At 48.3% G+C, this 16516-nt stretch overlaps 1 protein-coding gene across 1 annotated transcript in view; it reads right to left on the minus strand.

The window, feature by feature from the left end:
• The window catches only part of LOC131287273 (tensin-1), a 111832-nt gene that overhangs the window by 16549 nt on the left and 78767 nt on the right, over positions 1-16516 (minus strand). The window contains exons 7-12 of the mRNA XM_058316308.1: positions 16097-16500; positions 15876-16022; positions 9808-9822; positions 7403-7909; positions 7159-7218; positions 2542-3625 (exon numbers count right to left, since the gene is read on the minus strand). Of these exons, the coding sequence (XP_058172291.1) occupies positions 2542-3625; positions 7159-7218; positions 7403-7909; positions 9808-9822; positions 15876-16022; positions 16097-16500 (2217 nt within the window). The remainder of the gene's footprint in view (positions 1-2541; positions 3626-7158; positions 7219-7402; positions 7910-9807; positions 9823-15875; positions 16023-16096; positions 16501-16516) is intronic.

Consider the following 16516-nt stretch of genomic DNA (forward strand, 5'->3'; position numbering starts at 1 on the left):
GAAATATAAAAACGCAGGACAAAACGAACTGCGCTTCAGGACGCGGCAAAGTGAGACAAGTTCGTTCAACTTCGGTGCCGCAGAATTGGTGGCTCAACGGTGGGCTCAATCCCAGCGTCCGGTCTTTTCTTGCGCTGATGAACCGATTTCGACAAAACCGTCCGTGGTTCTCTCGCGTGTCGCCTGCCTTCGCCGCCTGTTCGCAAGGCGACAAATATCTTTGCCGTCGTTGTTGTTGTTGTTGGCTGAATGCGCGAGTGGGCGCGCACCGAGAGGGGGTTGGCGAAAATGGCAAAAATCTGCTCAAACCGTATGATGTCATGGAGGGCGTCGCGGGTCCCTGGAGGGTCGTCAACAGCGCAGCGGTGTCTTAAATGCCGCCGGCGAGTGTTGGTTACTGCACGGAACGTACACCGGCCAGGGCGACTACTTAGCGCGATAACGCATGGTTACATTCACCTTTGACGACAGCACGCTGCCCACACACTCGGCAGCGTACCATTATCTCACGTAAGATAACGAAGTTAAGAAACCAAAGCCCGTAGTTTACCCAAATTTAGCCTTCTCTTTGTCACCCTTCATTCGTCATTCGGGAGGAAATTTGGTGATATTTTTGTTTCTTTAAATTACAGAACTGAATCAGTGGATAAACACATAAAATATAGTCAAGATCAAGCGCTACCATGGGAGGACCCGAAATTAATAAAAACCCCTTCAAAGGCAACGTAGTGAAAGCACCACGCCAGGGCACGTGTTTTGATAAATGGCCAATAACAAGAAGAGCAGAAAGAGTGAAACCACCCTTCCGTACCTTGGGGGTTGCAGCCGTTGGCCAACGTCCACCCACTTGCGCCGCTTCGGTTTGCCCTTTACTTAACTTAAGCGCGCAGCTCCCACACACAAGGTCCACCAACAACCAGAACGCTCCGTGGCCACATCCACCTCCACCTACCTACCAGAACCTTGTTTGTTCTTCACCAAGACACGCGAGGTGGAGGGCGGACCGTTTGGGGATGCTGCCAACGAGTGGGAGGGGTTTCTTACGTTAACCTTGAATTTTGTAGTGGAAAGTGGAAGATTGAAAGGGGTGAAACAAAAACACAAGGGTAATCACACACGATCAACAAACTGAAACTAAAAGGGAAAAGCGAAACTAGCGCAACTCATGCCGTTTCGGTTATTTATAAATTCAGTTTTCCACCCCACGATGCCGCAGGACCTGAGGGAGGAAGGTGGTGATTGGGGGAGTGCACGATAGGATCGTAAATAGTTCACCCAACCAGTAAGCGCTTGCGGGGCGGACGGATGCGAAATTACAAAAAAGAAAAGTTTTACATATTCCAAAGTATATTCTTGCTTATCCTCCCGACGGTCCGTTTTTGACGTAACTTTACGGTAACCTAGACCCCCGACGGGCATGCTCCTCTCCATTTGGTAGGGGGAATTGGACCGAGTGTGTGTTTATGTGTGTGAGGAGGAAGAGGAAGCTCGAAAGTGCGCCCTCCTGCTGATCTACCGACGCAAGTTGAAAGTGAAACTCTGGTCAATCTCTGGGTGGACAGCTAGCCAGGATCGTTCAGACATGGTCACTAACTTAAAAACAGAAACACACACACACACACACGCACACTTATCGGTCGTAAATATCTCAATGCCGGGCCCGGGTCCGGGGGGGTCACGGTCCACTAGTGTGGCGTCCGTTTGGAAGGAGGAAAGAAGATATTTTTGGACCGTACCAGAAGGCGATAGTTTTTCCGAAGGACTTCACTCCAACAGCGGGTTTGAGAAGCGGCACCGTCGTAGATCACCGTAGCCGAAGGGAAAGAGAAAAGAAACATGGGGAGTTCACCGTTCGGCCAAGGACGCCAAAAAGCGTGTCTTCACCCTCGGAACCCGATCCGGCACATTGGCATTTCCGCTCCACGCAAGTCGCACCTGTTCCAATGGAAACACACTCTCCATTACTCATCCATTTACCATCGTCGGACACTTCCAATTCCTTCTTTTTCGGAGGACGCAAAGGTGCGAATCATGTCCAAAGCCGTCCCGCGACGGATATTTACATTCCGGGGGATATTGACGGGGCGTTGTTTGCGAAACGGAACCGAACGGAAACGGCTCTGGCTGAGACGACATCATCACACACTCATTCGGCCCAGGCGTAATGACGACGGCACTGCCGTGCGTTGTTGGGAGGCCATGCACCAGTCCCGGTCCGCGTCCCGCTTGAGGTGAAGGTTGCCAACTTTTTGGGGCGTTCGTTTCACATAAATTAATGTACACACCACACACACCACGGGTGAAACAAATCCCACCAAAGTCACTGTTTACTGTCACACACTGCATCCTCACCCAGCACCCCCGATGGGGGAGGTGTAATGTAAACGGACACGCTCCCATGATAAGGGACGGCTGAGGAGTTCTTATCCGTCGTGAAGGTCTCGACCGATCACCTGATTTAATTTTAGGAGCCACCGGCTTCACTCGGTTCACTTTGGCGCCAGGATAATCCGCGGTCGGTTTTGGGATGGTGAGACTTACCCTTCACTGGAAAACTGGCGTCCGAAGCTGCCGTCCATGGTGTTGGAGCGCTTGAGCGGCTCGTGGTAGGCGGCGGATGCCCCGTTCGGTTGCCCCCCGTGGGACCCCGTCTGCACCGTGCGCTGATAGGTCGTCCAGTGGCCGCCGTCACCGTGCGCGTTGTTGTTGATGGTGTCGCTGGCCACGGTCGGGCCGGGCGACTGGTCGCCGATGGTGTACTTCTCGCTCAGCACCTTCTCGCGCCGCTCGCGCAACATCTCCTCGAAGTCGTTGCGCGGCAGGGTCTTGCGGGTGGCGGTCGGCGTACCGAGCGCCTTCCGCACCATCGACGGGCTCGACAGGCCCGACTGCATCTTGATCATCGTCCCGGCCGGCGGCTGCTGGGGCGTGCCGGTGGGCGGGATGTTGCCGTACGTGAAGGGGCGCGAGTCCTCGCGGGCGTGGTACGGTATCTGGCTGCTGCCGCCTCCGTTGCCTCCGCCTCCTCCTCCACCGCTTCCGAGCAGCAGTAGGTGGTCGTCGTCGTCGTCCGAGGTGAAGCGCTCCGATGCTCCGGTGGTGGACCGCGCTGGCCGAGGGTACGCTAGCGACTGCTGCTGATGGTGGCGCTGCATGTTCAGCAGCAGCTCGCGCTCGGCCGGCGTCAGGTTATTGTTATTTATATTTTGAAGCTCGCGGTCGCGCATCGTCCCGTAGGCGCTCAGCAGGGGCGTCTCGCGGCCGCTCTCGCTCGGCGGCGGCGTGAGCGTCGTCGTCGTGCTGGACGTCTCGTACAGCAGCAGCTCGCGCTCCTTGGCGGCCGCCGCCAGGTCGCTCACCGTTAGCGGGGTCCGCGAGCGGCCGTCGTCGAGCCGCGGCCCCAGCGGATGCTGCGCCGAGTGCGAGCGCTTGATCGTGTCGGTGTTCGTGTTGACGAAGTGGTCGTTCGGGTTCTGGTGGAGCTGCTGCGGCGGCTGCTGCGGCTGCGACGGTGGCGGCTGGCGCTGGTTTGTTTGGTCTGCCTTGTGGCCGCCGACGTCCGGTATGCCCTGCACGGTGAGCATCATATCGGACAGCAGATCATCCAGCTCTCGATGACGATCATCTGGAAAATTGACGTAACGAAAATAAACAGCATGAGTTGGTTTGCGAGACACGCCGGAACATGGTGGTTGGGGGGGGGGGGGGGGGGGGGGGACGTAAAATTCGCTTTCGCAACCCTCTCTTGGCTCCGGGGCCGGTGCGTGAGTGTTTTGCCTCAAACTTAAGGATCATCTTTTGGCACACGATAAATATCCCAATGTTATTGCAACCTCGACAGATGAAAGAAATAACATCAATCGAGTATTTTCCACTGAGTTCCCCTGCAGACTCTGCTACATAAATCGATGGGGACGTTTTCACGTTCGAAGAGCAAAAAACTCTACTATCAAATTCCAAGGCTTCTTCGCTTAGTTCCGTTGTTTTGAAGATCAAATGATAACTTCATCCATTTATGTAACAAACAGTATGTTTAGTGTTTGGAAAATTATTTAAATTATTTAAAAAAAGAGCTAATCTTAAAAAGCTGCCACGGTGGGAATGAAAGTCAATTGAAGGATCAAACTAATGAGTTACCACAAACTGTCGCGCAATTTTTGTATGCCATTCGAGATCAACTTTTTCAACGGGATCTGGACGCTCGGTATAAAGATTCGTTCACGAGCTATTTAAATTGAAGTTGACAGATTAATTGGAAGCAAGGGTACACTAGAGCGAAGCGGGTGAAAAACGGTTGCATTGCTCCGGGTCGTGTTGTTTTTTTTTCCGCGCCTGCCTCAACACATCGTGGGACACACCGTGGTGAGACATTTCTTACACCCCTCTTTTCCGAGCAGCGTGCGATCGAAATCATCGATACCTTTTTCCGCCACAAGTGTGACCACCGTGGTCCGCAAATCCTGCACGCGGTGACCGCACATGAATGTTACGAAACAAGTCCTCACCAAAATGCCCTTTGCAGCGAGGGCTTAAACCCATGGAATGAAAATGGCAAAATCATCGCCTCCCGCTTGTCAGCAACCATATTACGGTTGGGGGAGCGCCTTTCGCGCCACCGACCGGGAAAGTACGAAAAAGTGCGGTCACATTAGGACGCTGCCACGGGGGACTCTCCACAGGGAGACGGGCCCGTCGCCCCAAAACAGTCGAAACCCGTTGCGAACTCGGGGCTCGGTTCGAATCATCGGAGCCGTCGTCGACGGGCCAGCCGAAAATGGGCAAAAAATGGAAAAGTCTGGCCGGCGGCGCTGGTGGCTCCCATTTACACCTAAGTGGACACCCACCCTCTTCGGGATCGTCACTTGCGCCGATCGAGCCTTTGGCCACAACAACGCTGCACCGATACATGTAATTAAAAATCGTGAAATTATTCCAAATATGTGCAACTACGGTTGGCAGAAACGGGACGAAAAACATCGTCGACAACAGTTCACATAATCGATGAGCCCCGAAACGGTCGAGCCGGGGAAGCGCGCGGAGCACAGGAAAAGCCACCGTTTGGCAATAGAAAATCATGTTTTCCCATCCGTCCACCCGGATCTCGAACGGGTAACAGCAAAAAGGTGAGAAACTATGCGCGAGAAAACTCTATCGCGTGCGTCCGTCGATTCGCTCGTCAAAACTTCATTCCGGCAGCGTGCGCTACGGGATAAATTAATTCATGCTGCTCAACTTATGGGCATGGGCTCAGCGGACTTAAGGACGGCAAGGATGGGCGTTTAAATCGCAGCAAGTGAGGCGGTTTTGGGCAGTGAAGAAATGCACTCCCTTTCTAGCTATTTGGTTTTTCTTTTAAAATACATAAAATTAGCTCATTTCAAAACATAACTTACTCCAGGAATAATACAATCACTTGACCTAAACTGTATGTTTCGTGAATGTATTGCATCAACTTATGTGCATTTAATATTTCACTCAAACGTGCTTTCATGCTAACATGCCGTCTAAAAAAAAAACAAAAAACAACCAATCGTAGCAAAAACCTAACAAGAATCATACAAAAAGCGGATAAAATCGTACTCCAGCTACGAAAAGGGCCGCACGTTGGGAGAAAGGGCATATTTTTTCCCACCGCGGGCTAATCGTGCCTAAGCCGTGCAAAATGAGGAGAGAAAAAACCGTCAATGCCTTTCGAGAAAACGATTGTAAACAGGCGACGGTGGAAGGAAAAACAAACAAACCGCTACCGGCTCGGAAAACGTGTCATTTAATAATTCATGATCGATACATTGATTGACGTTTAAGCTGTATCTCGGTACACTTTATCTTAACTCCCCGGTGCTATTTTCGGTGTTGTGGCACATGAATAAATATATTTGACGAATATTTTGCCGATTTAGATTTACAAAAAAAAAAAAAAAATGGAAACCCAAAAGCGAGCAAAACGAGCTTGCTATCAATCAACACGAAGGTGGTGCAACTTCCAGGAGCACTGGAAGGAAAATGGCGCAGAAAAAATGAAAGCTCCGCAACCGCGGTACCCGCACTGAGCTCTTGCGACTGCACATTGCATTCCATTCCATCCCGGCGAAAATACCAGCTCGACACGTCGCTTCCAAGAATCGATGAAAATCAATGCGGAAATAGGTGACATCTTTTTCCAAACCGATACCTTCACCGAGCGTTAGGCTAAGTTAGGGGGAGGGAGTGAGGGCCGATAGTGAAATGGTCCACGGAGAGAAAGTGACAAAAGACGGTACACAAAATAAGGACAAGCGCGAGCTGCTTACGGGTCTGTCCCCGTGAAGGACAGGCAGCATCGGCCGAAGCGGCGCAATGCACAACCTAACTGTGCTCGTATGTGTCGAAACTGTATCGGCACAGTTAATCTCGAAAAGGGTCTAACTTCTTTCCCCGACGTCTCGATGCATCGGGTGCCAGTATTGAGATTGATTTCTCTTATCGATCGTTTGCCTTCACGCCTAGGAAAGGGCGAGGAGGAGAAGGCAGTCGAGAGGGGAATGGTTGCATAAATGGCAACGTGCAAGATCATCGATCGCGGGATGGAAGGGGGGGTGAATGATCATCATCACACTGCACCGGTGAGAATACGAGTGTCCCCGCCTGAGGACAACCTGCCAACAACGTCAGTAGTTGGGGTGCCCTAAACGGGACTTCTGTTCAGCTGAAAACTGCTATATCCAGAGTACAGGTGAACATTTACACACACAGCCACACACACACATAGACACATAGGTACATCCTGGTCAGGTTGGAGCTGGTGCCTGAAAGTCTTTCACCGCGAACTCATAGTGTTCCCTTTGTGCCGTGGACCACTCTCTTTCGTCCGGGGAAGTGGCCGAATGCCGGAAAATGGAAGCTTGGACCGGACGGCCACACTCTCTGAAGGCAACCGGGGAGGGGGCCGGGCCTCGGGCATGATGATAACCACATTCAGACGCCCTTTTATGGCGACTCGTCGGCAAAACGCGAAACCCTCTTCGGGAAGGCACACTCCAACTGAAAGCCCTCCAAACGGGTAAACAACGTGTGTACAGGTATGCTGTGTGTGTATGTGTGCTTGTCTGTGGTGTGGCGGGAAAGTGGGAAAGTTTTGGCAAGCAGCCGGGAAGGAATGTGTTTTGTTCATCGACCTACCTTGCGGACTAGCTTGACTCGGAAAACTTGACGGTGAAACGCTGGATCCCTGCGCGCGACCTGAGTGTCCGCGAATAAGTGTCCGAAAACAGAACGAGAGCACAGTGGGAGAAAGAGAGAAGGAAAGAAGAAGAAGAAGAAAACTGTATCAGTATCCCGTGGGGCCGGATTTCGATGCTTGCGGTGATTGAGAGGCGGACGATGTTCGCGATCGTCCAGACAGTTCCGTCGAGGGACAACTTACGGTTAACTGGGCCACTGCTCGAGATACCCGAGTCCATGGACACGGTCAGCGGACTGCGGACGGATTCGCGCCCATCGGCCGATTTTCTGCCCGCACCGGCTGCCGGAGTCCCAGAACCTCCTCCTCCTACAGGCTCCCCAGTAGAACCGCTCTGGTTTGCGCTCTGGTATGCGGTGCTGTAGCTACTGGTGCTACTGACACTGGTCACCTTGACGCAATCGCTCAGAACCGACCCGTTCCCGGGGCTCGGCGATGGCTGGCCGGGGTGGACGCTGAACGGCACGGGCGTCGTGCGCGGCGTACCGTTGTGGCTCAGGTAGATCGAGTTCGGCGTCTTCGACCGCTCCGGAACTGGCGGCGGTGGTGCTCCGTTCGGGATCGGCTTCCCGTTACTGAACTCGGCCGGCGGCGAGATGAGGTGCGGCGGGGCCGTCGGCGACTTGGGACTCTTCAGAATCGTCGCGTAAAGCGATCCATCCAGCGGCCCCTGCGTGTGGTTGGACTCATCTGAGGAACGGGGTGAAACGAATGGCAAACAGAGGGTTCACTAGGCGCACTAAGGGCTGGTACATTGGCAGCAACAGGCAAAAGCGAAGCACACACCACTAAGCTACTACATATGCAAATCGAACTACACGGACTCGCGGAATCGATGGAACCTGCGCGGCGAACCAATCAGCGGACACTAACTCACGCTTCGCTGGCTACAGGCGACAACATCCTCCCGACGAAGGCCTTCGCGGACCTCACGAAAAATTGTCTATAAGCGAAGATCCAAAGTGGGAAAGAGAGCGGGCCAAGAGAGAGAGAGCTCGCGAACTTGCCGAGAGCCTCGGAGCCTCAAGCAACATAACAAGGCATCATTATTGTTACACCCGGCGACCTTCTGGCTCAGTTTGGGTTTCTTTCCACAGCCCCCCCATTTGTCTGACCTCCCCCGTGGATTCGGAATGAACTTACTTCCAAATTTGGACTACATCGGTCTTGATTGCCTTCCTCGCAAAACGGTACCAGCGCGTGGCTGGCGTTGTAGTTGTTGCACCTTCGGCGAGCTCACCTTAGTCCCAGCGTAAGGCATTTCCCGTGGAACTACAAATTCGGGGAAGAGCTTAACCGTCTCGATCAGGTTGATGGTATCGCTAAGCGCGACGGATTATGATCGGCGCCAGCTCGTATTATATTCAAATTAGGGTTCCGCATCATGGAAGATGCGATCGATTCTCATCCGAGCCAATGATTGAAGTTAAAAGTGCAGATCATGCATTTCGATGGATGCAGTCCTTGGGGCAGGGGGCGGCAAATACAAAGCGGGCTGTTATCTTCCCGTAAACACCACTCTGGAGTTTAAGGTCGCAAGGGAAAGAGAAAACCTGGACTCCCTTATTCAATGGTATTGTATGGGTCAGTAAAGAAAATGTAACTGTGTCAGATCGGTTTCATCGTCGAGACGATATGTGTTCGATTAAAGTGGTCATAATTGAAATGGTTTACTTGATCATCGATTACTATTTGAAGTGATCAAAGCAGACACACACTTTCAATCTAATGTACGATCATGATTGTCCTCACAAAGCAGTGCTCTCGTGACAAATGGAAGGGTCAATGTTTGTCTTTTGACATGATCCTCATGTATTGATTTAAGTGAAGTGTTCTTCAAGGAGATTAATAAATATGAAAATCCGTTTCAAGATAGCATACGATGCCACATTTAATTCGGACGTGCACATTCAGGGTGGTATTTTTGAAGAGATAGGAAACACTGTGTTGGTTAGTAAAAAAATGAAACACCACACACAAAACAAAAATCTACAATTATCCACACACAAAACACACAAGAAAGAAGTATTGAATCAGTTGATGATTCCGTGTTCATTTCATTCCCTCCAAGGAATCCATTTTTGTTAATAACGAAAAACGCAACTCTACAATTGAATGATTGCCGTGAACATAATAATAATTACACCTTTTTGGCGGAAAATGATTGATTTATTGCCTTGGTTTAACGAAGCAAACATGAGACAGATAAATGAAAATTGATAAGCGAAACAGACAGAAAAAGCAAAACTCTTCGTTCAAGATAACAACTCGCTCGCAAAACCGCACGCCCTCCAATCAGAAGGAAAGTCAATCTCAAACCCAACGAAGCATAATTAAATATGCACAAGAAACACCGATCGGTCTGCCTTAATGAACCACAAAAGTGTATCGCTATCGTCCGGCTAACGAACACACACCAGGCATTGACAGACAAATCGCAACGGCAAACACACCAGTCCAGTCAAAACACTCCGATGCATTTTAGGGTGCACTGTAAAAGACGAACATCGGCGGCCTGCGGGCTCTGCAGTCGAGCGCAGTGTAATTAAGCATCGAAGCGGCCAATATAAATATATTAATCAGTTTACCTTTTTTGGGCCAACCTTTGACGTGATGGTGATGAAATGCGAAGTGGTAGGTGAGCACGGAGGGGGGGTTTGTTGGAGTGGTGAAGTCCGGCCCCAAAGGAGACACGTTTAATTCGAAGCCCACCAACGATGTTTTGGGGCGCATCCGTGATTATGGCCGCAGGGCGAGATGGTGTTCGCGTCGACGCACACACACACAGGAACCACGGTCACGGTTCGAGTTCGAGGCGAGCCCGGAAAGCGAGAGGCGGGAAATTTAATTTAGGAAATGTTGATCGAAAATTTGTGCATTCTTGTGGAACAGTCTCGCAGGGACGTTTGGGGCGAATGTGTATTAATTTTTTCTTCAAGAAACCAGAGAGCGAAGATGCGGCAACAAGGGAAAAGGACTTCACTGATATTTTGAAATTGCTGTGACATTTCTAAAACATTTCAACACCGAAGTAACGCCACAACGCAGCAGCACTTGCCCACGGGCTAACGTGAACTGTTGTCGCTAATCTCTTCGGTGGTACATTTTAGCACCCCGTTTTAGGAATTCTTTCTCGCTCCAAAAACGAAGGTGTCAGCCTACCATCGCCTGCACCGAAATGGCGAAGGCTTGTCGAGCTGCTCGTTGAAGCAAAACCTGTACGCCAATCGCAGTCTCCCGAAGCGGACATTCCACGTGGGCTAGCCGTGTGGAAAATCGCAGCCCGCGATGTCGAGGGACTGAAGGCGGCAGGTCAATTCTGCGCCACTGCCAGACGTTCGCAGGCGAAACTGATACCAGAAAACGGAGCAAACCGGGTCGAACCCGCCACTCGAGTGCAAACTGCACCTTGGATCATATCTTGAACAAATATCGGCGACACAGCGACACCCCTCATGAACAACGCGCGAGCGACAGCGCGTTTGCGCGTGAACCGCCATTTTGGCGTGGGTGTAACTGGACTTGCAATGGTTGCTGTCGCAGCTAGTCCGCTCTTTGGTCCTAGACACCCTTTCCAGTGCTCTGTTCGGACATTTACACAGCCACCAGTGGGACCATGCCCCTCAGAGGCCGCTTTGCTAGACGATTCCCGAAATAGAATCCCTTACCCAGCATCCATGGAGGCAACGGTCCCTTTCTTGCGTGTATAGCAATCATAGGGAGCAACAAACCAAATCTGATCTTGTGTAAAAAATGCACACTGGTCTATAAAGAGAAACCGCGAGTAAAGTGGTCAATAAACTAAACACCAAGGTCTCGTAGACAACCTTTTTTCTAAAATCAACAATATGATCCCTTAACACGGTTAAAAAATTTGAATCTCTTTTGATACAACTTGATCAAGTCGTAGGAAACATGATTTGACAAGAAAAATATGTCTTTCAAATATGTTATTTAAAACAGTGCAATGTTATAAAACATCTGAAGGATGTCGACTTTCTCCATTCGGACTTCCATTGAAAACTTCATTCGGAATAATAGTTTCGTGTACAGTCAAGTTGGTGGTGAACAACACCGATCTCCCATTTCTTGCCACTCTGATTTATGATCAGCAAACATTTCCCCCCGAGCGAGCTGAAATTGTATACTCTCGATCGCGATCATGGTGCGAAAGCATGTGCACAGGAAAGGGTATGGAATTTTGTCGGCAATAATTAAAAACCACCGCGCCACCGACCAACAATAACAAATCGCAGCTCGGGCAATAACAACGAACGTTTGTTCATAATTTTATTAATAGAATATCGATCGTACATCGAACTCAACCGGCTCCGGATGGACGAGTGTGCCGCAGATGGAATAATTCACCGGATTTCCTATGAAGTCATCGACAGTAATGGTTAGATTTAGGTGTTGCCAAATTACATTTCAACTTTGTGTGAAAATGAGTACAAAATTACATTTCATTTTACTGCAAACGCTAATCGGAATAACAATTTACGTGACAACAAAATAGGTGTTATCAGCATCCCGAACCGAAAGATGGAGGGGTTTCAGCATAATTACGATCTCGAACTCAAACAAGTGGTTTGACGTCACGTCGGCAGTAAAAGTGAGACGGATACTAGTTGTCCCATCATAAGCAACATAACTATTTCTCTCAACCCGACTCAAAATAGCACACGCATAGACATAGGTCCCCCACCGTGTCCTATATAGTCGTAAAATGTTGAATGTGGCAAGTCGTGTTTCTTCACTTCCTTCCATTTTTCTTCCCAGACAAGCCAGTGACTGACCTTTGAGGTGGTCGCGTCAAAAAGTGAGTTGACAATTTCTGGCCCACCGATCGATAAGGCATTCGGGTTCAGTTATCAGGCGTGTACAAGGGGGTGGGTTGAACAACGTAGAAATCATATCTTTCAGAGTGGAATGAGAAAAACGAACAGAATAGTCGAAGAATACCACACTTACAGCGGAGCATTTTTATCTTTCCCGGCCGGGCACAGCCACAACAAACAAACACAATCCGTCACTTGTTCTGGGGCGAGTCAAAACGAAGGTGCGCTGATAAACCACGGCTTATCGCCCGGAATGATTCACTCGTCCAACCCCGTGTGTGCCGAGTATCGATTTACGCTGTCGGAATCGGCGTTTCTCTAACGCACATTTTACTGAATGCCGCTGAAACCGGTTCGAAGGTGTGCAGTTTTGCATCGGAAATGGCACTCGCGGTACGGCAACTTAGCAAGCGCGACACGCAGACTGGGCACGTCGCTTTTTATCACGATCGGTAACGATTCCGTCCACTCGCTATCATCGTTGTCGTCACCACAAGCCACATTGTGCCTCCCTCAGATGGGACACTTTAGAACGACACGCACTCGAACACGATCGAAAACCGCACCGCACCAGAACACGACCCGGGAACGACTCCCGAAACATGCCGGCAGACGAGTAGACCGCATCCGCGAAGTCTTCGAGCAAGTTGCGGTACACGCCAGCGCAGAATCGGGCAGACGTACCCACACCAGACAGGGGTGGATTTTTCACGCGCACGATTCGTCTGGATTGCGTACAACAAACGCATCGCGTCGTGGTTAGTCGCCAGACTGGGAGAGTTCGGGTACCAGTTTTCCCGACATTTCCACACGCTTGAGTGTGGTATCCTACGCGATGCTGCGAGCGGGTTTGGCTGTGTTGGCGTGTAGTAACTATAGGGGAAAACTGGCCAACGAAATGGCCAACATTTATTAAGAAAAGGTGTAGAAGATAATCATAAGACAAACACAATCGTTTGTCACAGGTTTCAAACATTTTGAGATTGAAGATGAAAATCCACTAACGAAGACGATGGCACTTTTGAATTATTGGATATAAATATAACCAATAAAGTCACAATTTTACCACAGTGAAAGGCAGTCGAACCGCCGCTGTGAACCGCAATAAACGGGAGGAAATATGATCCAATTGGCTAGGGTTACGACAACAACGTCAACGAACACGACGCACCTTAAGAGAACACATGTTGCCGCCGCCGATTTACCCGTAAATCCCCGCTATGGTTCTACTAGTCAGATGAAATGTATAATGTTTTGAGAAGAACAATATATTTTAACCGTACCGACCGGTATCATTGTGTTAATTACAGTTACAAATGGATAACAATTCAACTACGGAAGCTTAAACAACACAAGGAAAGGAAAAACATAACCCATGTAAACAGAGGCGAAGGATGAAAAGAACCTAGCGGCATTCAAACAAATATAAATAACCTTATTCTCTAAAAATACCATTTATCTCATAGAACAAACAATTTTCTAACTTTAATCAAAAACTTCCGGTCTGGTTTGCTAAATTTCGGAAATGTTTTTCGAGAGGGAAATAAAAATTTATTTTAAAAGAAAAAATGGTAATTTCATAACCAAAGACCATCAATAGGATTTAAAAAGTTACGTTAAGATAATGGCCGTCACTAAATTATACAAATCAATGGACGACTACCAACATCATTACGCATGCAAGAATATTAATTGCGTCTTAGAATCAGTTACAACTGATTTGTACTGTATCTACTACCTGAATCAGCGGAGTAAGATGACCATGAGGTCGATCGATTGGTTACGGAAATAACTAGAGCATAACGATTGTTTTTTTCCGCTTCAATTCCACTGTTCAAATTCAATAGATTACCATAAATTTCTTGATGGAGGCTATATGCCTTTTTTCCAATGAACCCAATCATTTTAATGAAAAACATAATCGTAATACTTAGAAAAAATTCAATTAATCATTTACCATACACATTTGCTTTATTTTTTAGTTATTTGCGCTGGTAAGAACGTTAAGGTTTCAAGTACGGTAAACATTTATCAGGGATAATTTGATACCTCCCATAGCAATCAATACGACAATTGTTTCTATCGATCCGCTCTTCGCTTAGCTGATGACATAGATAAACGTCAACAAGAAGCATAAGCTCGTCGCATAAACTCGTGCCGCTGAAGGTTACACCACGACCAAGGCCACACGGTGAATACTGGCACTGTGCATCCGTGGAAAGCACACAATCATTTTCGCCATCGCCGTCAACGCGGCCACCGCCACACCTACTCCGGGCGATCATAAAACAATCAATCAATAAATTAACCTTTCCCACACGAGCATTACCGGTAACCTTTGCCTGTTTAACGCTCCAATAAATCGATCGTAATCTATGGCACGCTCTTTACGGTTGTTCTAAATGGGGCGAACGGATGCGAGAGGGATGCGGAAAGCGTGTCAAACGTGTGCGGTAACCATTGGGAAGGATGGTGAGAGATGATACCGCTTGTTAAGGGCTTCTGACACAGGTCTTTATCCGTTTAAAATCCCTCCCCCTCTGACGTAATGCGACACGCAGAAACTGATGGCGCCAAAGGGGAAACGAAATGATGTCAAGTTGAGCGAAATAATGCCGAAGTCTATCAAGAAGCTACTTTCCTGTTCTGCTAGACACAACAGTTTTCCTTAACCAACCGTACGATGAGGAAATCTGTGAAAATTTATGACGTCCTTTTGTAGGAAAAGGATCGGAAATTATTCTGTTGACTCTGTGATACGACTTTATGAGTCCTGTTTATTAGACTTGTGGAACCATTTACGCAAATCAATAGTTTAAAATTGATTTACTACTCAAACTTTAAAGAAACGAAAAACAGTTTTCATTGTTTGCCGTATCAGGCGGCTGTTCTGCTACAAATGAATTGATGAATCAGCTTCCGCACTACGCCCAACTGTAGCAACAAGTAGAAGGTTCGGAAGAGGAAGGAAGCACCGAAATAGCTCCCTACGTTGGCCCTAAGCGGAGAAACATTGCGGGTGCGGGTTTAAAAATAACCCATTAACTTAAAACGTTAATAAATCAAACGTTGGTAAAAAGCGATCCTATGTGGGCAGTTTTCTTCTTTTCGAACAACGTACTTTCTATTTTACTTGGTAAAAACTTATCGGACTTGAACTTACCACAACGTATAAACTACGTTTGATGAATCATTAGGTTCTCTAAAGACAAACACTATGTGCTTTGTGATAGCTATAAATGTACTCTTTGTTTATAACTTCCCGACATTGTTCAATCTTGATGTCAGCTGATGTGGTCAGTTAGTCAATAGCAATGGCAAGAAAAAACAAGTTACCTGTTTACTTTACAAAGAAAGATAACAAGATGGAACAAATCCATGGCATGTTTCCAACGTGTCGATATTTCTTACTATACACCTCTAAAGGTAGTTATACCTTTGAGTGCAAAAGGCTTTAATGAAATATGTAAAATTCGTATTCGGTTTTCCATTTTCATAAATAGAACATGGAAAAGTAAATCAAATTCACGCGGATTCTACATAATTTTTTTTTAAGTAATAAGTGTCAAAAAGGTGTTAAATTAAATGCATGCACATGTTAACTGTCTACCAACTGACTTTAAAGCATATTCCAAGACTCAATTCAAATTCTACATCTTAAAGCTATGTGTGTTGCCTATCTGTAGGCGCATTGCATGGAAGATCAGAGAGAGCAGGTCGATTGATCGTCAATATTTAAAATATCCTTCGTTAGCGGTCTCTAAAATATTGACGATGTGCAGTGGCCAAAAAAGCAAATATATCAAACATAAACTTACCTTCATTAATCGTTTCCAGATGATCGCCGTTTTCCGCCAGTGACTCTATCCTTACGAGTGGGTCTTGAAAAACCAGGATCATTGGTCGCTCGGTCGGCACGGTATCGAAACAGAACGTCATTTTATGTTCCGCCGCAAAGCGCTCATCTGTGGGGAAGGACAGAGTAACCCGGACGGATTAAGCCTCAGTTCCTAGGATTATCTGAAAAAGTCATCCTTACCATCGCACGCCAAGTCTAGATCTCCCTTTTTGAATTGTACTTCCTTTTCCGTTATGGCACATGTGTGAAATTGCACGGAGGCGATCAGTTCCTTCTCGTAGTTCGCTTTGTTGTTATTTGGTATGATCTGGTAGCAGCGCACCAGTATGTCGCCGCGCAACCGTAGCGGGTATTTAATCTCATATATAAAGTGCCGCGTGGTCAGCGGAATGACATAAATATCGGACGTGAAGAGGCACCGGACGCCCTCGAAGATTTTGATGAAACTGCGCCACTCACTGTTGACGGTTATGGCACGGTAGTGCAAGCATGGCGGAGATTCGACCCGTATCGCCTTCAGGAACAGTGAGGCTGAATTCATCTTGATCATCCCCGACAGCAACCCGGAAAAGTACTGAATGTACCTGGGAAAGAGAGACG

The sequence above is a fragment of the Anopheles ziemanni genome, chromosome 3 (assembly GCF_943734765.1).
Source record: "Anopheles ziemanni chromosome 3, idAnoZiCoDA_A2_x.2, whole genome shotgun sequence".
Taxonomy (NCBI): domain Eukaryota; kingdom Metazoa; phylum Arthropoda; class Insecta; order Diptera; family Culicidae; genus Anopheles; species Anopheles ziemanni.